Raw genomic sequence first — 26,080 nt, 5'->3', positions numbered from 1 at the left:
TGCCCTTCTTTGTCTCTTGTTACAAATCTTTGTTTTAAAGTCTATTTTGTCTAATATCAATATTGCTTCCTCTGCTTTTTTTTTTCATTTCCATTTGCATGGAATATCTTTTTCTATCCTCTCACTTTCTATGTGTGTCTTTAGGTCTGAAATGAGTCTGTTGTAGGCAGCATATACGTGAGTCTTGTTTTTGTTTCCATTCAGCCATTCTATGTCTTTTGATTGGAGCATTTATTCCATTTACATGTAGGTAATTATGGATAGGTATGTTCTTATTGCCATTTTGTTAACTATTTTCTGGATTTTAGGAAATTCCATTTTAGACTTGATTAGACTTTCACTTGTTGAATTAGAAATAATATTGTAAATATCAGCTGTACTTCATTTGGAGGAAGGTCAGAGGGAAGTTTTGGGGGTAGGGATTAGAAATCTGCATGATCTACAGAGGCAGATGTGCTAGTGGGACAGGGATTTTCTGAGGAAAACTTTCTGAGCATCTTTCTGGGAAACACTTCTCATCCCCTGTGCAACCCTACACTGACAGGGTGTTACTGATAATTCCATTGCTATGGAAATTGAAGGTTCCCTCTGCATTTGCTGAGGCAGAAGGAAAGGGCAGAATGGTGGATGCAGTGGGGTTGCAAGGTGGACATCTTTCTCCTGGCTTCTTGTACAGTTATGCTCAAGCAGAATCTTCTGTCATTGCCAAGTATTATGGGGATCTTAACTTATCACTTCCTAAGATTGTAAGAGTCACTCCTTGTTTTTATTTTGCTCAGGGAAGACATTTTAAAATGACACAAATTTTACCTATGCTTTCAAGGATAGGAGAAACTGCCCATAACTACATCTCTTGATTATTTACTATGGGATAAATGTTATACATCCTTTATCTCCTCTAATACTCTCAAGCACATTCCCATCTTTACAGATAATGAAGAGGTTTAGAGAGGTTAGGAAACTTGCTTAAATCACCCAAGTAATTGGTTGACAGAGCCAGGGATGAACCATGTCTGCTTCCAGAGTTCATCTTTTTTTTTTTTTTAAACATCTTTATTGGAGTATAATTGCTTTACAATGGTGTGTTAGTTTCTGCTTTATAACAAAGTGAATCAGTTATACATATACATATGTCCCCATATCTCTTCCCTCCTGCATCTCCCTCCCACCCACCCTCCCTACCCCACCCCTCTAGGTGCTCACAAAGCACAGAGCTGATCTCCCTGTGCTATGCGGTTGCTTCCCACTAGCTATCTATTTTATGTTTGGTAGTGTATATATGTCCATGCCACTCTCTCACTTTGTCACATCTTACCCTTCCCCCTCCCCATATCCTCAAGTCCATTCTCTAGTAGGTCTGTGTCTTTATTCCCGTCTTGCCACTAGGTTCTTCATGACCTTATTTTTTTTCCCCTTAGATTCCATATATATGTGTTAGCATACTATATTTGTGTTTCTCTTTCTGACTTACTTCACTCTGTATGACAGACTCTAACTCCATCCACCTCACTACAAATAACTCCATTTCATTTCTTTTTATGGCTGAGTAATATTCCATTGTATATATGTGCCACATCTTCTTTATCCATTCATCCAATGATGGACACTTAGGTTGCTACCATGTCCTGGCTATTGTAAATAGAGCTGCAATGAACATTTTGGTACATGACTCTTTTTGAATTATGGTTTTCTCAGGGTATATGCCCAGTAGTGGGATTGCTGAGTCGTATGCTAGTTCTATTTTTAGTTTTTTAAGGAACCTCCATACTGTTCTCTGTAGTGGCTGTATCAATTTACATTCCCACCAACAGTGCAAGAGGGTTCCCTTTCCTCCACACCCTCTCCAGCATTTATTGTTTCTAGATTTTTTTGATGATGGCCATTCTGACCGGTGTGAGATGATATCTCTTTGTAGTTTTGATTTGCATTTCTCTAATGATTAATGATGTTGAGCATTCTTTCATGTGTCTGTTGGCAATCTGTATATCTTCTTTGGAGAAATGTCTATTTAGGTCTTCTGCCCATTTTTGAATTGCGTTGTTCGTTTTTTTGTTATTGAGCTTCATGAACTGCTTGTAAATCTTGGAGATTAATCCTTTGTCAGTTGCTTCATTTGCAAATATTTTCTCCCATTCTGAGGGTTGTCTTTTGGTCTTGTTTATGGTTTCCTTTGCTGTGCAAAAGCTTTTAAGTTTCATTAGGTCCCATTTGTTTATTTGTGTTTTTATTTCCATTTCTCTAGGAGCTGGGTCAAAAAGAATCTTGCTTTGATTTATGTCGTAGAGTGTTCTGCCTATGTTTTCCTCTAAGAGTTTGATAGTGTCTGGCCTTACACTTAGGTCTTTAATCCATTTTGAGTTTATTTTTGTGAGTGGTGTCAGGGAGTGTTCTAATTTCATACTTTTACATGTATCTGTCCAATTTTCCCAGCACCACTAATTGAAGAGGCTGTCTTTTCTCCACTTTATATGCTTGCCTCCTTTATCAAAGATAAGGTGACCATACGTGCGTGGGTTTATCTCTGGGCTTTCTATCCTGTTCCATTGATCTATATTTCTGTTTTTGTGCCAGTACCATACTGTGTTGATTACTGTAGCTTTGTAATATGGTCTGAAGTCAGGGAGCCTGATTCCTCCAGCTGCATTTTTTGTTCTCAAGATTGCTTTGGCTATTAGGGGTCTTTTGTGTTTCATTACAAATTGTGAAATATTTTTTCTAGTTCTGTGAAAAATGCCAGTGGTAGTTTGATAGGGATTGCATTGAATCTGTAGATTGCTTTGGGTAGTAGAGTCATTTTCACAATGTTGATTCTTCCAATCCAAGAACATGGTATATCTCTCCATCTATTTGTTTCATCTTTAATTTCTTTCATCAGTGTCTTATAATTTTCTGCATACAGGTCTTTTGTCTCCTTAGGTAGGTTTATTCCTAGATATTTTATTCTTTTTGTTGCAATGGTAAACGGGAGTGTTTTCTTAATTTCACTTTCATATTTTTCATCATTAGTGTATAGGAATGCAGGAGATTTCTGTGCATTAATTTTGTATCCTGCTACTTTACCAAATTCATTGATTAGCTCTAGTAGTTTTCTAGTGGCAGGTTTAGGATTCTCTATGTATAGTATCATGTCATCTGCAAACAGTGACAGCTTTACTTCTTCTTTTCCAGTTTGGATTCCTTTTATTTCTTTTTCTTCTCTGATTGCTGTGGCTAACACTTCCAAAACTATGTTGAATAATAATGGTGAGAGTGGACAACCTTGTCTTGTTCCTGATATTAGTGGAAATGGTTTCAGTTTTTAACCATCGAGGACAATGTTGGCTGTGGGTTTGTCATATATGGCCTTTATTGTGTTGAGGAAATTTCCCTCTATGCCTACTTTCTGCAGGGCTTTTATCATAAATGGGTGTTGAATTTTTGTCGAAAGCTTTCTCTGCATCTATTGAGATGATCATATGGTTTTTCTCCTTCAATTTGTTAATATGGTGTATCACATTGATTGATTTGCGTATATTGAAGAATCCTTGCATTCCTGGGATAAACCCCACTTGATCATGGTGTATGATCCTTTTAATGTGCTGTTGGATTCTGTTTGCTAGTATTTTGTTGAGGATTTTTGCATCTATGTTCATCAATGATATTGGCCTGTAGTTTTCTTCTTTGTGACATCTTTGTCTGGTTTTGGTATCAGGGTGATGGTGGCCTCGTAGAATGAGTTGGGGAGTGTTCCTCCCTCTACAATATTTTGGAAGAATTTGAGACGGATAGGTGTTAGCTCTTCTCTAAATGTTTGATATAATTTGCCTGTGAAGCCATCTGGTCCTGGGCTTTTGTTTCTTGGAAGATTTTTAATCACAGTTTCAATTTCAGTGCTTGTGATTGGTCTGTTCATATTTTCTATTTCTTCCAGGTTCAGTCTAGGCATGTTGTGCATTTCTAAGAATCTGTCCATTTCTTCCAGGTTGTCCATTTTATTGGCATAGAGTTGCTTGTAGTAATCTCTCATGATCTTTTGTATTTATGCAGTGTCAGTGGTTATTTCTCCTTTTTCATTTCTAATTCTATTGATCTGAGTCTTCTCCCTTTTTCTCTTGATGAGTCTGGCTAATGGTTTATCAATTTTGTTTATCTTCTCAAAAAACCAGCTTTTAGTTTCATTGATTTTTGCTATTGTTTCCTTCATTTCTTTTTCATTTATTTCTGATCTGATCTTTATGATTTCTTTCATTTTGCTAGCTTTGGGGTTTCTTTGTTCTTCTTTCTCTAATTGCTTTAGGTGCAAGGTTAGGTTGTTTATGCGAGTTGTTTCCTGTTTCTTGAGGTAGGCTTGTATTGCTATAAACTTCCCTCTTAGAACTGCTTTTGCTGCATCCCATAGGTTTTGGGTCATCGTGTCTCCATTGTCATTTGTTTCTAGGTATTTTTTGATTTCCCCTTTGATTTCTTCAGTGATCACTTCGTTATGAAATAGTGTATTGTGTAGCCTCCATGTGTTTGTATTTTTTACAGATCTTTTCCTGTAATTGATATCTAGTCTCATAGCGTTGTGGTCGGAAAAGTTACGTGATACGATTTCAATTTTCTTAAATTTACCAAGCCTTGATTTGTGATCCAAGATATGATCTATCCTGTAGAATGTTCCATGAGCACTTGAGAAAAATGTGTATTCTGTTGTTTTTGGGTGGAATGTCCTATAAATGTCAGTTAAGTCCATCTTGTTTAATGTATCATTTAAAGCTTGTGTTTCCTTATTTATTTTCATTTTGGATGATCTGTCCATTGGTGAATGTGGGGTGTTAATGTCCCCTACTATGATTGTGTTACTGTTGATTTCCCCTTTTATGGCTGTTAGTATTTGCCTTATGTATTGTGGTAATCCTATGTTGGGTGCATAAATATTTACAGTTGTTATATCTTCTTCTTGAATCGATCCCTTGGTCATTATATAGTGTCCTTCTTTGTCTCTTGTAATAGTCTTTATTTTAAAGTCTATTTTGTCTGATATGAGAATTGCTACTCCAACTTTCTTTTGATTTCCATTTGCATGGAATATCTTTTTCCATCCTCTCACTTTCAGTCTCTATGTGTCCCTAGGTCTGACGTGGGTCTCTTGTAGACAGCATATATATAGGTCTTGTTTTTGTATCCATTCAACCAGTCTGTGTCTTTTGGTGGGAGCATTTAATCCATTTACATTGAAAGTAATTATCGATATGTATGTTCCTATTCCCATTTTCTTAAATGCTTTGGGTTTGTTACTGTAGGTGTTTTCCTTTTCTTGTGTTTCTTGCCTAGCGAAGTTCCTTTAGCATTTGTTGTAAAGCTGGTTTGGTGGTGCTGAACTCTCTCAGCTTTTGCTTGTCTGTAAAGGTTTTAATTTCTCCATGAAATCTGAATGAGATCCTTGGTGGGTAGAGTAATCTTGGTTGTAGGTTTTTCTCCTTCATCACTTTATATATGGTCTGCCACTCCCTTCTGGCTTGCAGAGTTTCTGCTGAAAGATCAGCTGTTAACCTTATGGGGATTCCCTTGTGTGTTATTTGTTGTTTTTTCCTTGCTGCTTTTAATATGTTTTCTTTATATTTAATTTTTGATAGTTTGATTAATATATGTCTTGGTGTGTTTCTCCTTGGATTTATCCTGTATGGGACTCTCTGTGCTTCCAGGACTTGAATAACTATTTCCTTTCCCATATTAGGGAAGTTTTCAAGTATAATCTCTTCAAATATTTTCTCAGTCCCTTTCTTTTTCTCTTCTTCTTCTGGGACCCGTATAATTCGAATGATGGTGCGTTTAATGTTGTCCCAGAGGTCTCTGAGACTGTCCACAGTTCTTTTCGTTCTTTTTTCTTTATTCTGCTCTGCAGTAGTTATTTCCACTATTTTATCTTCCAGGTCACTTTTCCGTTGTTCTGCCTCAGTTATTCTGCTACTGATCCCTTCTAGAGTATGTTTAATTTCTTTTATTGTGTTTTTCATCATTGCTTGGTTCCTCTTTAGTTCTTCTAGGTCCTTGTTAAATGTTTCTTGCATTTTGTCTATTCTATTTCCATGATTTTGGATCATCTTTACTATCATTATTCTGAATTCTTTTTCAGGTAGACTGCTGATTTCCTCTCTTTTTTTATTCCTCTTCATTTGTTAGGTCTGCTGTGTTTTTACCTTGCTCCTTCATCTGCTGTGTGTTTTTCTGTCTTCTCATTTTGCTTATCTTACTGTGTTTGGGGTCTCCTTTTTGCAGGCTGCAGGTTCATAGTTCCTGTTGTTTTTGGTATCTGTCCCCAGTGGCTAAGGTTGGTTCAGTGGGTTGTGTAGGCTTCCTGGTGGAGGGGACGAGTGCCTGTGTTCTGGTGGATGAGGCTCGATCTTGTGTTTCTGGTGAGCACGTCCACGTCTGGTGGTGTGTTTTGGGGTGTCTGTGGCCTTACTGTGATTTTAGGCAGCCTCTCTGCTAATGGATGAGGCTGTGTTCCTGTCTTGATAGTTGTTTAGCATAGGGTGTCCATCACTATAGCTTGCTGGTCGTTGAGTGAAGCTAGGTCTTGGTGTTGAGATGGAGATCTCTGGGAGATTTTCGTCGTTTGGTATTACGTTGAGCTGGGAGGTCTCTTGTGGACCAGTGTCCTGAAGTTGGCTGTCCCACCTCAGAGGCACAGCCCTGATGCCTGGCTGGAGCACCAAGAGCCTTTCATCCACACGGCTCAGAACAAAAGGGAGAAAAAATAGAAAGAAAAACAGAAAGAGGATAAAATAAAATAAAATAAAGTAAGATAAAATAAAATAAAAAAATAAAAATTAATTATGAAGAAAAAAAGAAAAAAATTTTTTAAGTAAACAAAATAAACAAAAAACAAAAAACGGACGGACAGAACCCTAGGACAAATGGTGAAAGCAAAGCTATACAGACAAATCTCACACAGAAGCAAACACATACACACTCACAAAAAGAGGAAAAGGGGAAAACATAATATATCTTGCTCCCAACGTCCACCTCCTCAATTTGGGATGACTCGTTTTCTATTCAGGTATTCCACAGATGCAGGTACATCAAGTTGTTTGTGGAGCTTTAATCCGCTGCTTCTGAGGCTGCTGGGAGAAACTTCCCTTTCTCTTCTTTGGTCGCACACCTCCCGGGTTTCAGCCTTGGATTTGGCCCCGCCTCTGTGTTTAGGTCGCCTGAGGGCGTCTCTTATTCGCTCAGACAGGACAGGGTTAAAGGAGCAGCTGCTTCAGGGGCTCTGGCTCACTCAGGCCAGGTGGCGGGAGGGGTACGGATGTGGGGCGAGCCTGCGGTGGCAGAGGCCTGCGTGACGTTGCAGAAGCCTGAGGTGCGCCGTGCGTTCTCCCGGGGAAGTTGTCCCTGGATCACGGGACGCTGGCAGTGGCGGGCTGCACAGGCTCCCGGGAGGGATGGTGTGGATAGTGACCTTTGCTTGCACACAGGCTTCTTGGTTGGCGGCAGCAGCAGCCGTAGCGTCTCATGCCCGTCTCTGGGGTCTGCGCTGATAGCCGCGGCTCGCGCCCGTCTCTGGAGCTCGTTTAGGCGGCGCTCTGAATCCCCTCTCCTCGCGAACCAGGAAAGAAAGAGGCAAGAAAAAGTCTCTTGCCTGTTCGGCAGTTGCAGACCTTTTCCCGGACTCCCTCCCGGTTAGCTGTGGTGCGCTAACCCCTTCAGGCTGTGTTCACGCCGCCAACCCCAGTCCTCTCCCTGCAAGCCAACTGAAGTCTGAGCCTCAGCTCCCAGCCCCCGCCCACCCTGGCGGGTGAGCAGACAAGCCTCTCAGGCTGGTGAGTGCTGGTCGGCACTGATCCTCCGTGTGGGAATCTCTCTGCTTTGCCCTCCGCACCCCTGTGGCTGTGCTCTCCTCTGTGGCTCCGAAGCTTCCCCCCTCTGCCACTCGCAGTCTCCACCTGCGAAGGGGCTTCTTAGTGTGTGGAAACCTTTCCTCCTTCACAGCTCCCTCCCACTGGTGCAGGTCCCATCCCTATTCTTTTGTCTCTGTTGTTTCTTTTTTCTTTTACCCTACCCAGGTACGTGGGGAGTTTCTTGCCTTTTGGGAGGTCTGACGTCTTCTGCCAGCATTCAGTGGGTGTTCTATAGGAACAGTTCCACGTGTAGATGTTTTTCTGATGAATCTGTGGGAAGGAAGGTGATCTCCCCATCTTACTCTTCCGCCATCTTCTCCTTTCCTCTGGAGTTCATCTTTTAACCGAGTCTCTTTATAGTTCCCTTAGGGAAGCCATTTCGGGCAAAGAAAAAGGCAGGCTTAAGGGCACCCAGGTGCTCATAATCAAGTGTGGTACAAGGGTGAGGCCAATACTTTTTTGGAGTGGACATTTTAGATTGGCTGATAATGAGAGAGCTCAGTCGTCTGAGCATGGCCTGCAGAGTCCTTTATCCCTGATTCTCTACCCTCTGGCAAGCCTGGCTTTTTCTCAGTTCCTCAATGGACCATTCTCCCTTGACCACAGGACCTTTGTATATGTAGCTTCCTCAGCCTGGAAGTCTCTTCTCCACTTTCTTTTCTTACCTAGTTAACTCCTGCCCTCCTTCATATATTCATTCAACTGCCATTTTATCACACAAGCTTTTCCTGATCAGCTGTGTCCCCTACATTACCCTCTCATAATATCATATATTTACCTGTTCTTTAATCATCTTATCCTAACTGTAAATTTACATTTATATGTGTGATTCTTGGTTTAATGTGTATCTCTGCCACTGGTCCTAAGGGTTGTGTCAATATGGATGGCTTCTGATGTGGTTACCATTTTATCTTTAGTACCTAGCCCGTTACCTGGAACATAGTATATACTTAGTGGATATTTGTTGGACAAATGAGTGAATCAGTATGTACATGTACCATCTTGAAGGCCAGATAGGGCAGCTGGAAACTTTATAAAGAATAGTAATCAGGAGACCTTCTGGTACTTAATGGGGACCTACTGTGCTGAAGACAGGGGTTGGTAGATTTTTCCACTGTTAAATACTTTGTAGAATGGATTATAAGGAAAAGCTTTCTGATGAGGTACACCTGGGTTATTGCAGGAGTAGAGAGTTCCTGGGCTCCTGGCATATTTAAACTGTGATCACAGAAACAATTGGAAATTCAGATATAAGACCTGGTGTGTGAGTAAGTATAGGAGCAAGAGAGACGTGTCAGAGATTTCAAGCCTAGGAAATGGGGAAGATGTGATGTCATCTGCGATTTGGGATATCCCAGATGGGGTGTGAAGAGGCAGGTGCTTCATAGGGCTGGGAGTGAATCCCCAGACAAAGACTGGGGCTTTCTGGCTTGGCTGTGAACTTGGGAGTTTCTGACAGACATGTGATGGATGAATGCTCATGTGGAGAGGAATGGGAACACCTTATATCTGTGCAGTATTTCCAAGTGCTTCTCATCTATTGTCATACTGAGCCTACATGCCTGGAGCATGTGCTCCACAACAAGACAGGCCGCGACAGTGAGAGGCCCGCGCACCGTGATGAAGAGTGGGCCCTGCTCGCCACAACTAGAGAAAGCCCTCGCACAGAAACGAAGACCCAACACAGCCAAAAATAAATAAATTAATTAATTAAAATGTCCTTGTTTAAAAAAAAAAAAGAGTACTTCTTGACCATCGGTGATTTTGCAGACAGCTGTCCAAATTTCTGCCATTATCTCAATAAACTGGAGTGAGTAGAGTCATTGTGAGTGCCAATCCTTGGTTTTTTGCCTTTCAAAATCAGTGGCATTTTTATAGAAACAGGATAATTTCTATGTAGCATTAGAACTAAAAGTCAAAGTATTATTTTAGATAGTAAGTTGGTCAAAGTTTATGTATGCCAAAATTATAGTGAGCTCCCCAAAATATTGAAACACTATGCTATTTCTACCAGTTTTCTCCATTGCACTATAGAGAAATGGAAAGGTTATAACAAGCCATCTAGCTTTTTCATAGTTCTTAAAAACACTTTGTAGAGCTTAGCCCTCTCATTTGTCAGTAGTACTACTGTATAGAGAGGACAGATAGATAAATATACTCATACATATGCATATATGTCTATATATGTATCGAAAGGTACATCTCCATCTGTCTACAGTGATAAACCACACAAAATCTTTGCTCTCATGAATCTTGCATTCTGGTTAGGAATTACAGACCCCAATATGTAAATGAATATTAAGTAAATAAAAACAAAGAAAGTATTTCAGATTGAAAGATAGTAAGAATTCAATAAATATAATAGGAGAGAATTGAGGAAAGGGATGAGTTTTTGATAGTATGGTCAAGAAAGACCTTTCTGAAAACCCAGATCATGTGTGGCCTTTTATGCCTGGTAGGAGTTTGGTCTTTATTCTTAATATCTATCAGAAGCCTTTAAAGAATTTTAACCTTTAGGTAGTGATATCTGCTTTAGGTCTTTCAAAGATCACTGTGACTCTGGTATGGAGAATTATGTTTCAGAGGGTAGTGATGGCTGTGGGGAGTCTGCTTAGAAAGTATAGTTCAGTAGCCTGGATGAGAGTTCGTGGTGTCCTGGACTAGGTGATAGTGGTTGTATTAATTATCCATTATTGTGTAACCAACTACCACAAAGCTTAGTGGCTTAAGACAACAAACATTTATTTTTTCACCATTTCAAGGGACAGGAATCCAGCAGCAGCTTAGCTGGATGATTCTGGCTCAGGGTCTCTCATGAGGCTTCAGTCAAGCTGTCAGCCAGGGCTGCATCATCTGAAGCCTTGACTTGGCCTGGGAATCCACTTCCAAGAAGGCTCACTCACATGATGGGCAATTAGTTCTGGCTTTTGGTTGGAACTTGGCCTCTCATTCACCAGGACCCCTCTTCTCTATGTGGCCTCTTCAGCAGAATAGCCTGGACTAGACAAATATTTCTTAACTATAACATCAAGGGACTTCCCTGGTGGTCCAGTGGTTAAGTCTCTGTGCTCCCAATGCCGGTGGCCCAGGTTCGATCCCTTGTCAGGGAACTAAGACCCCACATGCTGCAACTAAGCCTGTGTGCTCTAGAGCCCACACACCGCAACTAGAAAGCCCACACGCTGCAACTAGGGAGGCCCACGCACCACAAAGAAGACCCAGCACAGCCAGAATAAAATAAATAAATGAAAATAAACTATAACATCAAAACCATAATATATATATATATATATATAGATTAATTCATTGAACTTCCTTAAAGTTTAAAACTTCTGTTCTATGAAAGATATTATTAAGAGGATGAAAAAACAAGTTGAAGACAAGGAGAAAATATTTGTAGATCATCTATCTGACAAAGAATTAGTATCAATAATACAAATAATAAGAAAGCTCAGTAATAAGAATACAAACAACCCCATGAAAAAATGGGCCAAATTTTGAACAAGCACTTCACTAAAGAAGATACACAGATGGCAAATAACTACATAAAACATGTTCAGCACCATTAGTCATTAGGGAAATGCAAATGAAAGCTATACTGGGCTACCACTACATGCTAGTTAAAATGGCTAATTAAAAAACCCCTGATAACTTCAAATGCTTGTGAGGAGGCAGAAGCAACTAGAACTCTCATACATTTCTGGTGAGAACACAATGGAAAACATTTTGGCTTGGTAGTTTTTAATGAAATTAAACATACACTTATCATAGGATCCAGTAATCCCACTCCAAGGAATCTATCAAAGAGAAATAAAAAATTATCTTCGCACAAAAATTTGTATGCAATTGTTGTACTTACTTGGACCTGTAGTACAATCTTGAATAGGAATGGTGAGAGTGGACATCCTTGCCTTTTTTTCTGTGTATCCTGAGTTTATACTACCTTGTCTTAATTACTATAGCCTTGTAATAATTCTTAATATACTATAGAAAACTCTGTCCTCTTTTATATTAAAATCCATGGCTCCTCTTGGCAGTTTCTATTTCTATATGAATTTTATACTCAATTTGTGAAGTTCTGCCCAAAATATGAAGACATTTGATTAGAATTGCATAAATTAGTTTAGGAAGAATGAAATCTATATAATATTGAAAATCCCAATCCATGAATTTGGACTTTCTCTCCATTAATTTTAATCTTCTTTAATGACTCTGTAACAAAATTTTATAATTTTTCCTGCATAGGTCTTTCATGTCCTTTGTCATATTATTCCTAGATATTTGTTCCTATGATGGTATTGTAATTAGTATGTTTTCTTTCTTTTATTTTTTTTTGAAAGGAAAGAGAAAATAATGTTTTCTGATTTATTTTTAAAATTCAGTTATCAAGGCACATTAAAAATGTTCTTATATGACAATCTCTTCAAAATATCTATCAATATATTAACAAGATGGCTATATCTTTTATTTCTTTTTTATTTTTCTTCTTTGCTTTAATTGAGATATAATTGACCTACAACATTGTATTAGTTTCAGGTGTGTAACATAATGATTCTATATTTGTTATATACTGTGAAATGATCACCATAAGTCAAGATAACATCCAGCCTTGTTTTTTTTATCTTAAGGGAAAGACATTCAATCTTTTAACATTAACTAGAAAGTTGGCTGTAGGGTTTTCATAGATGCCCTTTATCAGATTAAGGAAATGCCTGTCTATTTTCCACTTTGCTGAAAGGAATAGATATTGAATTTTCTCAAATTCTTCTTATACAACTATTGAGATGTTTGTATGATTTCCTTCTCTAATGTTCTGATCTGGTGAACTCTATTGATTAATTTTTAAATGTTGGATCAGCGTTGTATTTTTGGCATAAACCCCACTTGGTTATTATTTGTTATCCTTTTTAATATATCCCTAGATTGGATTTACTTATTTTTTGCATCTATTCTCATGGGCAATATTGTTCTGTGCTTTTCTTTTCTTGTAATGTCTTTGTCTGGACTTGTTCAGGGTAATGTTGACTTCATAAAATGAGTTGGGAAGTGTTCTCTCCTCTTCTATTTTCTGGTAGAGTTTATGCATAACTGATATTTATCCTTTAAGTGTTTGGTTGAATTTGTAAATAAAATGGTTTGGGCCTGATTTTTCTTTGTTGGCAGTATTATATTCTGTTTTGATAAGAATTTGGGGCTTTAGATTGAGCAACCTCAAATTCATGTCTAACTCTGTTCATTTCTCCCTGAGAAACCCTGAGCATGGCACTCATTCTCTTTGAGCCTCAGTTTCCTCATCTATAAAATGGGTGGTTGTGAAGATTAAATAGCGATATACATCAGTTGATTATCACTATGCTATACTACATTTGCATATGTTAACTTATTCAGATTTTAATATTATAGTACTACTATCTATATTATTACAATCCCTATTTTACAGATAAGAAAACTATTGCAAAGAGAGATTAAATAAGTTGCCCAGAGTTACTCAGGTAGCACATAATGAAGCCAGGATTTGAACTGAGCCTGTTCAGTTCCAGAGTCCTTGCCTTTAAGCACTAACAGGCACTAACTATAGTAATTCCTATTGCACTGTGAGTATTAAAATAGACAATATATGTAAGCAGCTAAATCTGTGCTAGTTCAAGGTTGTTTTTTTGTAAATGGATATTGTTATTAATAACATGAATTAATATTACTTTGAAGTCAAGGTACTTCAGAATATTTTCAACCTGTCAAAGACACTTTAGTATAGATAATCAAATACTTTTTATTAAAATTCATTACAGTGAAACTCCATACATATTTAGTACACTTAAAAAAGTGATATTGTGAACATCAAACTTTATTAGGAATAGCAACTTGAATTTTTGCCCTGGTTCAACACTGTCTTTTTGTTTAATTCTAGTAATTAAGCCTCTTGAAATGTTTGTAAATCCATACAATGATAATAGGAATAATATCTGTTTCTACCACTTTGATCTAAGTTATTGAGTGGCTTAAAAAAGAGAAGTATGTGAAGGTGCTTTGAAAAATATAGCTAGTGCTAATATTAAATATAAATATTTAGTGTTCTAGTTTAAAAATTAGAATACATTGTATTAACATAATTATATTATTATATAAGTATTTTGAGATGATTGTGAACATTGTTATTTACTATGACTTTGTACAGATAGATACCATTAATTTCAGGTTTTCAGACCTTCATGGTGATTATTTAGGGTTACCATATTTGTTTACATTTTTAGCCGGATGAGGTGATGACTGCCATATGCCAAAACATTAGATTCATTTTATTTATTTGAAAATTATAAAGGGTAACCTAAAAAAGTAGAATCACAAGTTCAATAAGTACTTTGTCCTATCTTCCAGTCAGAAAGACTTATTTTAATATTTTTTAATGAAACCTCATTATGTCAATATATATAGATAGCATAATGACCTAATGTATGTACACCATTAATGAAGGCTGGGAGTGGTTCAGAAGATTGGCGCATGGGGCATTTTGACAGGGAAAACAAGAAAAGCTTTCTCTTGTAATTGTAATAGCTTTTTGCTTTGTTTTGTTTTGTTTTTGCAGAATGTTAAAAGCTAAGGAACAATGCTAATTCTGGGAAAATATAATCAAATTGTTTTTCTTCTTGAATTGTAGCTGACTTTGGCCTGGCAAAGCAAAAACAAGAAAGCAGTAAACTTACATCTGTTGTAGGAACAATTCTGTATTCCTGGTAAGGACAATTATTTTATAGCTCTCTAACACCATTTTTTAACTGGTTTGGGCTTTCATTTCTTTTCTTGGCTTGCAAAGGAAAGATATTTACATATTTAATAAGTTTTCCTCAATTACCCAGGTAATACACATGTATAGAATCGTACCATTATGTATTTAAAATAACAAACTATCTTTCCTTTAAGGTAACTCTGCCCCTCAATTACTTGTAATTGAAGTGATCTTTGGCACACAGTAGGTGTACAGAGTCGTTGAATGAATCTGTGAATGAATTAGTAGACTTGCTACGCAATATGACGCTTGGAACATTTTATTGCATCTATTGTATATATGATTCTTTTGCTATCTTTCCATCTATAGACATTCAAGGTCAAGGAAAGGGTTTTTATGTCCTAATACCTGTCCCAGCATCTGGCAAATAATAGGTGCTGAATAAAGTTTATTATGTGAATGAATAAATGATGATATATATACTTACACATATATTTACAAAATTGGTGCTTCTTGGGTAAATGAGCATTATTTTGATGAATTGAGACTTTTTTAGCATGCTTTTTAGGGTTCCTTTGCAATCCATTAATTATCATGAAGTGAGAATCTTCTTTTGCTGATCACATATCATTTGTCTGAATCTGTCGAAATTAGCAAACAGATATGGTAGTCCGTAGATGCAGCAGATTTCAGGGAAATATTCTGAAATTTCATTCGTCGGGTCAAGCAATCAAGACACTTCCATCTTCTTTTTTTAATCTAGTCTATTGTGCATCAGAGTCCTGGGGGTAGGATTCAGAATGAATCTTCTCCAAGGTGGGTGGAATTTGGAAATAACAGCCCTATTTTACAAAGTCCTTTCATACAAGAATGTGCAAAATAGTGTTTTTAAGGGGTGAATTTTCATTTATTTTGCTAGAAATTTCTTACATCTTTGTTTTTGAAACTAGCTTCATGGGAAGATGCAGAGATTGATGGCCAGGTTAATATTGTACCTTGAAAACTGATAGTTTATCTGCACACTTAATCTCTTAATAATAAGGATATGAATCACCCATTACTTGTTGCTGGAATAATAGTTTTCATTTCTTCTACTTTGTATTCTTTTTCAAAAATAATAAAAGCTTAATCATAAAAGTGTTAAATAATCATATATTCCTGAACAGATTTGATTGTCAATCAAAATTACAGAACAAATAAAATACAAACTAAAAATAAGCACATTTATTCCCAAGACTGTGAATTCAGTTTAGAATCGCTATTATGATAATTTTGTGTGTGTGTTGAGGTGGGGGGCAGGAAATCTATAGAGTATGTAAGAAGAAATCTAAAACATGATAACTATTTTGTTTTATTAGCCCAAAGATGGATTCACATTTTCTTTTAATTTTTAAATTAACTACAGAGTTAGGAAAGCTGAACCTCCTAATACAGTTAAGGTATTATTTCACTTAGGAATATCACAAATGTATGACCATTCATCTTTCTATCAAGCTCTTTGTTCTTTTAAATTGCTTTAAAATATTTATTTCTACTCCCTTATCCCACCTTCCTCTCTCCTGGGTGTTAGAAATGCCCCTTGTATTTTAAAATACACAATAAACTTAGGCTCACAAGCCAGAGTTAAAAGAACTCAGTTCTAAATTACATTCCATTACTTTCTTACTTTGGGATTTTCCAAAAGACAAGAATCCAAGTGAAATAGTTTATTTCGTAGGTGGTTCCATGAAATAGTGGTGGGGGGTGGGGGGTAGGAAATGAGACAGAGAAGGGAAAGCAGCCAGTACAGGAAACATTAATAATCAGGTCCAGGCTTCCCCGGTGGCACAGTGGTTGAGAATCCGCCTGCCAATGCAGGGGACACGGGTTCAATCCCTGGTCTGGGAAGATCCCACATGCCGCGGAGCAACTAAGCCCATGCACCACAACTACTGAGCCTGTGCTCTAGATGCCGTGAGCCACAACTACTGAGCCTGCATGCTGCAACTACTGAAGCCTGCGTGCCTAGAGCCTGGTGCTCCACAGCAAGAGAGGCTACCACAATGAGAAGCCTGTGCACCGCAACTAAGAGTAGCCCCCGCTCGCCTCAACTATAGAAAGCCCACATGCAGCAGCGAAGACCCAACACAGCCAAAAATAAATAAATAAATAAATTTATTTAAAAAAAAATCAGATCTGTAGATTATTATCTGGGATACAGTGCACGAGATGTTTCAGAGTTGTCCTATATGCCAAATTAAAGGTAGGAGGTTTTTTTTTTTTTCTTTTCTCAGTCACAAGTGGCTAAGGGCTACTCCATGAGTGACCTTCAGTCACTCCTGGCCTCCTGGGGTGGCTGGGAGGAAGCCCCCAGGCAGAGAATCATGGGACCTTGTTCACTGCATGATGTCAAGGACATGTACTGGAAATGTCAGCTGTATAATCTCTCAAATTCTAATTGTTCCAAATTTAAGATGTTTCCTAATATATTGTTTGACATGTCCAGTTACTTTTGAATATTTTTATATCCTTCCCTTTGTGTTTTCTCTGAGTTTGTGAATTGAACAAAAGTAAAACAAATATCTTTCACATTCTCTGCCCTGAGTCTCATACCTTCATGCCTTTTCTTGAATTGTCCTTTTATCTATTTCCAGGGTATTTCCCTCCACATTCTGTAATCTTTGTGTAATTCTTTTGAGCTCCTCTGAGCCAATTCATGTGGACCTGGGATGCCTGCCCTGGCTCTCCACATTCCCCAGAGTTTGATGTTCCCATGTCATTTTGCTCTTTGCTTTTGCCTTTGCTTCCTCAGGTATTAACTTATTTAATAGCAGAAAGTTCTTTATCAACATTTGCAGGAAGTGCCTGGGAGCATTCTTTTTTTTTAATATTTGTTATTTATTTATTTGGTTGCACTGGGTCTTAGTTGCAGCCGGTGGGCTCCTTGGTTGTGGCTTGCGGGCTCCTTAGTTTCAGCCAGCAGTCTCCTTAGTTGCAGCTGACAGGCTCCTTAGTTGCAGCACATGGGCTCCTTAGTTGTGGCAGGCAGGATACTTAGTTGTGGCTTGCGGGCTCCTTAGTTTCAGCCAGCAGTCTCCTTAGTTGCAGCTGACAGGCTCCTTAGTTGCAGCACATGGGCTCCTTAGTTGTGGCAGGCAGGATCCTTAGTTGTGGCTCTCCTGCTCCTTAGTTGTGGCAGTGTGCTCCTTGGTTGCAGCCAGCAGCCTCCTTAGTTGCAGCTGGAAGGCTCCTTAGTTGCAGCACATGGGCTCCTTAGTTGTGGCAGGAGGGATCCTTTGTTGTGGCATGTGAACTCTTAGTTGTGGTATGCATGTGGGATCTAGTTCCCTGACCAGGGATCAGACCCAGGCCCCCTGCATTGGGACCTTGGAATCTTACCCACTGCACCACCAGGGAAGTCCCATCCCAGCATTCTTTATATCTCAGCTGCTAGATAAGTGGTTTGTGGGCACTGGACTGATTGTGCTATGGGCACTGGACTGATTGTGCTGGAACACAAGTTCCATAAAACCTCCTTTTCATATCTGTTATTATCTCATATTATTTCTTATCTGATTATTATCATTATTAGGCAGGTCTTTATTATCCTTCTCATGGAGAATAATCTCTAAATATGGTCCTTGGTTCCCTTTTTTATCTCTACGTCTTACTCCAATTACAGAGTCCAAAACTGTACACTTCCTTCAACTGCATTTTCAGAGCAGATTTTAGAGTCTGACGCTCTGAGAAATATTTTGGGCTAGTTTCTTCACAGAATGTATATTTGGGATTTCTGGATAATAAACAAGTATGATCTAATAAAAATAGAAAACTTTGACTAATCCTGGAATGGGAATTCTTTGAGACTTTATTGCTTAGTGTAATCCCATTCATGTTATTACATTAGATAATTTTTTTAAAAGCTGCTGAAGTTTTCATTGGATGGATCAAAATAAACCTGTAGGAAAACCTGAACAAGTAGAGACACAGTGAAACCTGCCCAACTTCTGACTGTACTTCTCAAGTTCTTAAGGACTCTCCAAGCTCTGAGACTCTTAACTGACTTAAAACACTTTGGTAGCATCCAGCTGCTCACAGTTCACAGACCACGTCCTCAGTCAGGCTACACGAGGACAACCCTGCATGCTCTGCCTCTGCCACGTCTTCCTGCTGTACCTCCACCCAGACTTCACTACTCTTAGCTGCTCCCTGCATGTTCCCTGTGACCACAGGGCTTTTGCGCATGCTGCTCTCTGCCTGGAATACTGCTTTTCCCACTTGTCACTGGGTTACCTCTTCTCACCCTCCACCTCTCAGCTAGAATGTAGCCTCCTCAGGCAAACCCCCCAAAACAGGGCAGGATGCCCCTGGCCTACACACACCATGCACTTGTCCTTCACCAGGTGGAATTTTATATTTATTTTGTGATAGGCCACTATCCCCAGCACTGAGCCCAAGTGTGGTTTATAGGCTCACGAGAAACATTTACTATATGAGTGATCCAGTACTTGTATGACTATGAACAGTACCCGAAATAAGGGAAATATAATAAAGGAAATTTCTCCCTCACACTGTAACAAACCTTCCACCCCATCAACCGCCCCTTCGGCTATGCCTTCAGATTTCCAATGTGTGCCCACCGGGTGCTCCCCTCCAGAGCTGCAGTTCACCTCCTTTCTTCCTTCTGCTCTCTGTTAAATGTCCCCTTCTGTAGAGAGATTTTCCTGATCATCTGCCCCAAATAGCAACCTCCTTCAGATGCTATCCCTTTATTTTTTCATAGCATTTGTCTCTCTCTGGCATTATGTTGTATTTTGATTGGTGTATCATGTGTCTCCCACTAAAACACAAACTCCACAACGTAGAGCTGTTAACTGTTTTGTTCACTGTTGTTTCCTTGCTCCTCTAGGAGCAGACTGACAGAACCCTAATAAATATTTTGAATTATTAAGGTGAAAATAAGTTATTCTGGTTTTGTCTTAAAATGTCTTTTTTGAACTTTATTGAAGAGTAATTGGGAAAAATTGACAAATATAATTGTATATATTTAGAGTGTATAACACGATTTGATATACATTTGTGAAATGATTACCAAGATCAGTATAATTAACAAATCCATCACCTCACATAATTAACTCTTTTTTGTCGTTCTGAGAATGCTAAGATTTACTCTTGGGACTTTTAAGTACACAGTAGCATGTTATTAACTATAGTCACCATGCCATACATTAGATCCTCAGAACTCATTCTTCTCATAACTGAAAATTTGTACCATTTGACCTGTATCACCCCATTTCTCCCTACCCCCAGCCTGTGGCAACTACCATTCTACTCTCTCTGTTTCTACGAAATCAGCTTTTTTTTTTTGTCTTTGTCTGGCTTATTTCAACTAGAATAATGTCCTCCAGGTTCAACCATGTTGTTGCAAATGACAAGATTTCCTTCTTTTTAATGGTTGAAAACTATAAATAGTCCATTGTACATATGTATACCACATTCTGTGCTTTAATGTGACTAAAAATCCATGTGCATTTTTATCAAGCTCTAAGGCACTAACATATTTTTTTAATTGAAGTATAGTTGATTTCCAATATTGTTAGTTTCAGGTGTACAGCAAAGTGATTCATATTTTTGCAGATTATAATCCATTATATGTTATTACAAGATCATTGGTATAACTCTCTGTGCAGTACAGTATATCCTTGTTGATTATTTTATATACAGTAGTTTGTTAATGCAGTACCCCCACTTCCTCACTTCCTCTCCTCTTTGGTAACCGTAAGTTTGTTTTCTATGTCTGTTGAGTCTGTTTTTCTGTTTTGCTATACACTTATTTGTATTAGCTTTTAGATTCCACATATAAGTGATACCATACATGACATGTCTTTCTCTGACTTATTTCACTAAGCAAAATAATCTCTAGCTTCATCCACGTTGCTGCAAATGGCAGAATTTTATTCTTTTTTTATGGCTTAGTAGAATTCCATTGTATGTATATATATATATATACCACATCTTCCTTTTTTATTTAAAAAAAGTTATTGATGTAATATTGGTTTATAACATAAGTATCATGTGTAAAACATTATATTTCTTTTTCAGTATACAATACAGTGTGTTCACCACCAAAAGTTTAGTTTCTATCTGTCACCATACAACTGACCCTCTTTGCCCATTTCACACGCCCCTCCCACCCCTTACCATCTGGTAACCACTACTCTGTTCTCAGTATCTCCAGATTTGTTTGATTTGGTTATTTATTTTGTTTTGTTTGCTTGTTTGTTTTTATATTCCATATGTGAGTGAAATCATACTGTATTTGTCTTTCTCCATCTGACATTTAATTTAGCATAAGATGTTCAGGGTCCATCCATGTTGTTGCAAATGGCAAGATTGCATTGTTTTATGGCTGAGTAGTATTTCATTGTATATATATACCACATCTTCTCTATCCATCATCTGTTGATGGGCACTTAGGTTGTTTCCATATCTTGGATACTGTAAATCATGAACATAGAGGTGAATATAAATTTTCACATTACTGTTTTCATATTCTTTGAATAAATACCCAGAAGTGGAATACCTGGATCATATGGTAGTTCTATTAATTTTTTGAGGAATCTTCATACTGTTTTCCATAATGGCTGCAGCAATTTTAAATTCTCTAATTTTATTATTTATACCGGCTACATACTTTCTCTCATAATTCTTTTTTTAAAGTGAAGTCTAGTTGATTTACAATGTTGTGCCAATTTCTGCTGTATAGCAAAGTGACTCAGTTATGGAAATATATGCATTTTTTAAATATTCTTTTCCATTATGTTTTATCCTAGGAGATTGGATATAGTTCCCTGTGCTGTATAGTAGGACCATATTGTTTATCCATTCTATATATAATAGTTTGCATCTACCAATCCCAAACTCCTAGTCCACCCCTCTCCCTCCCACCCAACCCTTGGAACCCACAAATCTGTTCTCTATCTCTATGAATTTCTGCTTTGTAGATAGGTTCATTTGTGCCATATTTTAGATTCCACATATAAGTGATATCATATGGTATTTGTCTTTCTCTTTCTGACTTACTTCACTTAGTATAATAATCTCTAGTTGCATCCATGTTGCTGCAAATGGCATTATTTTGTTCTTTTTTATGGCTGAGTAATATTCCATTGTATATGTGTACATCTTCTTTATCCATTCATCTGTCGATGGACATTTAGGTTGTTTCCATGTTTTGGCTATTGTGAATAGTGCTGCTATGAACACAGGGGTGTATGTATCTTTTTGAATTATAGTTTTGTCTGGGTATATGCCCAGGAGTGGGATTGCTGGATCATATGGTAATTGTAATTTTAGTTTTCTGAGGAACCTCCATACTGTTCTCCATAGTGGCTGCACCAATTTACATTCCCACCAACAGTGTAGGAGGGTTCCCCTTTCTCCACACCCTCTCCAGCATTTACTGTTTGGAGACTTTTTTGATGATGGCCATTCTGACTAGTGTGAGGTGATATCTCACTGTAGTTCTGATTTGCATGTCTCTAATAATTAGTGGTATTGAGCATCCTTTCATGTGCCTACTGGCCATCTGTATGTCTTCTTTAAAGAAATGTCTATTAAGGTCTTCTGCCCATTTTTTTATTGTGTTTTTTGTTTTTTTATTGTTGACTTGTATGAGCTGTTTGTATATTTTGGAGATTAAGCCCTTCTCAGTTGCATCATTTACAAATATTTTCTCCCATTCTGTAGGTTTTTTCTTTTTTCTTTTTTATGGTTTCCTTTGCTGTGCAAAAGCTTGTAAATTTGACTAGGTCCCATTTACTTATTTTTGTTTTTATTTCTATTGCCTTGGGAGACTGACCTAAGAAAACACTGGTGTAATTTATGTCAGAGAATGTTTTGCCTGTGCTCTCTTCTAGGAGTTTTATGGTATCATGTCTTATGTTTGAGTCACTAAGCCATTTTACGTTTACTTTTGTGCATGGTGTGAGAGTGTATTCTAACTTCATTGATTTACATGCAGCTAACTTTCCCAGCACCACTTGCTGAAGAACATTTTCCCATTTTATATTCTTGCCTCCTTTGTCAAAGATTAATTGACTGTGTGGATTTATTTCTGGGCTCTCTATTCTGTTCCATTGATCCGTATGTCTATTTTTGTACCAATACCACACTGTTTTGATTACTGTAGTTTTGTAGTATTGTCTGAAGTCTGGGAGAGTTATGCCTCCTGCTTTGTTTTTTTCCCTCAGCATTGCTTTGGCAATTCGGGATCTTTTATGATTCCATATAAATTTTTGGATTATTTGTTCTAGTTCTGTGAAAAATATCATGGGTACTTTGATAAGGATCACGTTAAATCTGCAGAATGCTTTGGGTAGTATTGTCATTTTAACAATATTAACTCTTCCAATCCAAGAGCATGGGATATCTTTCCATTTCTTTGAATCCTCTTTAATTTCCTTTATTAATGTTTTATAGTTCTCAGCATATAAGTGTTTCACCTCCTTGGTCAGGTTTATTCCTAGGTTTTTTTTTTTTGGTGCAATTTTAAAAGGGTTTTTTTTTTTTACATTTCCTTTCTAATTCATTGTTAGTGTAAAGAAATGCAACCAATTTCTGAATGTTATGCTTGTATCCTGCTACTTTGCTGAATTCATTTATTAGATCTAGTAGTTTTTGTGTGGAGTCCTTAGGGTTTTCTATATATAGTATCATGTCATCTGCATATAGTGACAATTTTACCTCTTCCCTTCCAACTTGGATACATTTTATTTCTTTTTCTTGTATGATTGCTGTGACTAGGACTTCCAATACTATGTTGGATAGAAGTAGTGAGAGTGGGCATCCTTGTCTTGTTCCAGATTTTAGCAGGAAGGCTTTCAGCTTTTCACCATTAAGTATTATGTTGGCTGTGGGTTTGTCATAGATATGTCCCCTGTATACCCACTTTGGTAAGTGTTTTTGTCATGAATGGATGTTGAATTTTGTCAAATACTTTTTCTGCACCTATTGAGATAATCATGTGGTTTTTTGCTTTTCTTTTGTTAATGTGGTGTATTACACTGATTGATTTGCATATATTGAACCATCCTTGTGAACTTGCAATGAATCCCACTTGGTCATGGTGTATGATCTTTTCTATGTGTTGTTGGATTCAGTTTGCTAATATCTTGTTGAGAATTTTTGCATCTATATTCATCAAAGATATTGGCCTGTAATTTTCCTTTTTTGTGATGTCTTTGTTTGGTTTTGGTATCAGGGTGATGGTGGATTCATAGAATGTGTTTGGGAGTGTTCCCTCCTCTTCAATCTTTTGCAAGAGTTTGAGAAGAATTGGTGTAAGTTCTTCTTTGTATGTTTGGAAGAATTTGCCTGTGAAGCCATCTGGTCCTGAACTTTTGTTTTGTAGGGAGTTTTAAAATTACAGATTCTTTTTCACTTCTAGTGATCAGTCTGTTCAAATTATCTGTTTCTCCTTGATTCAATTTTGGTGGGCTATATGTTTTTAGAAATTTGTCCATTTCTTCTAGGTTGTCAAATTTGTTGGCATGTAGTTGTTCATAGCGTTCTCTTAGGGCTTTTTGTATTTCTGCGGTATCAATTGAGATTTCTCCTTTTTCCCTTCTTTTTTTGTTTATTTGGGTTCTCTCTCTTTTCTTCTCGGTGAGTGTGGCCAGAGGTTTGTCAATTTTGTTTATCATTTCAAAGAACCAGCTCTTGGTTTTATTGATCTTCTCTATTTTTTAATCTCTATTTTATTTATTTTCTCCCTGATCTTTATTATTTCCTTCCTAATACTGACTTTTTGTTGTTGTTGTTGTTGTTGTTGTTGTTCCTTTTCTAATTCTTTTAGGTGGTAGGTTAGGTTTTTTTATTTGAGATTTTTCTTGCTTTTTAAGGAAAGTCATATTGCTATGAACTTCCCTCTAAGAACTGCTTTTGCTGCATTCCATAGATTTTGTATGGTTGTGTTTTCATTGTCATTTGTCTCAAGGTATTTTTAAATTTCCTTTTTGATTTCCTTGTTGACTCATTGGTTTTTTAGAAGCATGTTGTTTAGTCTCCATGTAATCATTTTTTCCCCTCATTTCTTTTCCGTGGTAGATTTCTAGTTTCATGCCCTTGTACATACTACAGCTTCTTAATCCAATCACTGTTGATGGACACTTGGATTGTTTCCATGTCTTCACTATTGTAAATAATGCTGCTATGAACATTGGGGTACGTGTATTTTTTCAAATTAGTGTTCTCATTTTTTCCAGATATATAACCAGACATGAAATTGCTGGATCATATGATAGTTCTATTTTTAGTTTTTTAAGGAACCTCCATAATGTCTTCACAGTGGCTGCACCAATTTACTCCCACCAATAGTATAGGAAGGCTCCTTTTTCTCCATACCCTCTCCAACATTTATTATTTGTAGACTTTTTGATGATGACCATTCAGACTGGGGTGAGGTGGTACCTCATGCAGCTTTGATTTACATTTCTCTAATAATTAGCAGTGTTGAATGTCTTTTCATGGGCCTGTTAGCCATCTGTATGTCTTCATTGGAAAACTGTCTATTTTAGACTTCGGCCCATTTTTGTTTGGGTTGTTTGTGTTTTGATATTGAGTTGTATGAGCTGTTTGTATATTTTGGATATTAACCCTTTGTTGGTTGCATTATTTGCAAATATTTTCTCCCATTCTGTAGATTGTCTTTTAATTTCATTGACAGCTTCCTAGCACTGACATATTTTTGAACTTTTCTGACTTTTGCCTCAATGAAGCCTCAAGTGAGAATGTTTTTAGTTTGAAACAGTAAGTACATACTTGGTGCTAGGGTCTGTTTTATTTTTTTCCCATTTATTTGCTGTATCTTTACATCTTCCATAGTTAATAGAACAGTGAATAATGAGTTCAAGTAAGATGTTATCATTTTTAAAAAAATATGGAATGGTTATAAATTATTGCGACAAGTATTCTTCTGTGACTGATATATTGGCCCTGAGGGAAATTGCTAAAGAGGAATTTGCAAGAATAAGAGCATAATTGGAAAAAGAATGTAATATTGGGCTTCCCTGGTGGCGCAGTGGTTGAGAGTCTGCCTGCTAATGCAGGGGACACGGGTTCGAGCCATGGTCTGGGAAGATCCCACATGCCGCAGAGCAACTAGGCCCATGAGCCACAACTACTGAGCCTGTGCGTCTGGAGCCTGTGCTTCGCAACAAGAGAGGCCGCGATAGTGAAGAGGCCTGTGCACCACGATGAAGAGTGGCCCCCGCTTGCCGCAACTTGAGAAAGCCCTCGCACAGAAACGAAGACCCAACACAGGCAAAAATAAATATAAAAATAAATAAATAAATAAAAGATTACTATTAAAAAAAAAAGATTGTAATATTGACAGGCAGGTTGGTAGGGTCATTATTAAAAGCACAGGCTCTGGAATAATACTGAGTTTAAGTCCTGGGTCTGCTGTTGAGGGTTAAAAATTATTGGACTTCTCTGTGCCTCAGCTTCCTCA

At 37.6% G+C, this 26,080-nt stretch overlaps 1 protein-coding gene across 2 annotated transcripts in view; it reads left to right on the top strand.

The window, feature by feature from the left end:
• The window catches only part of NEK10 (NIMA related kinase 10), a 306,143-nt gene that overhangs the window by 107,037 nt on the left and 173,026 nt on the right, over positions 1-26,080 (top strand). For both annotated transcript variants that reach the window (XM_036870615.1, XM_036870614.1), the window contains exon 24: positions 14,521-14,596. In XM_036870615.1, the coding sequence (XP_036726510.1) occupies positions 14,521-14,596 (76 nt within the window). The remainder of the gene's footprint in view (positions 1-14,520; positions 14,597-26,080) is intronic.

The sequence above is a fragment of the Balaenoptera musculus genome, chromosome 11, assembly GCF_009873245.2.
Source record: "Balaenoptera musculus isolate JJ_BM4_2016_0621 chromosome 11, mBalMus1.pri.v3, whole genome shotgun sequence".
Taxonomy (NCBI): domain Eukaryota; kingdom Metazoa; phylum Chordata; class Mammalia; order Artiodactyla; family Balaenopteridae; genus Balaenoptera; species Balaenoptera musculus.
This window is presented reverse-complemented; position numbering and strand designations above follow the sequence as displayed.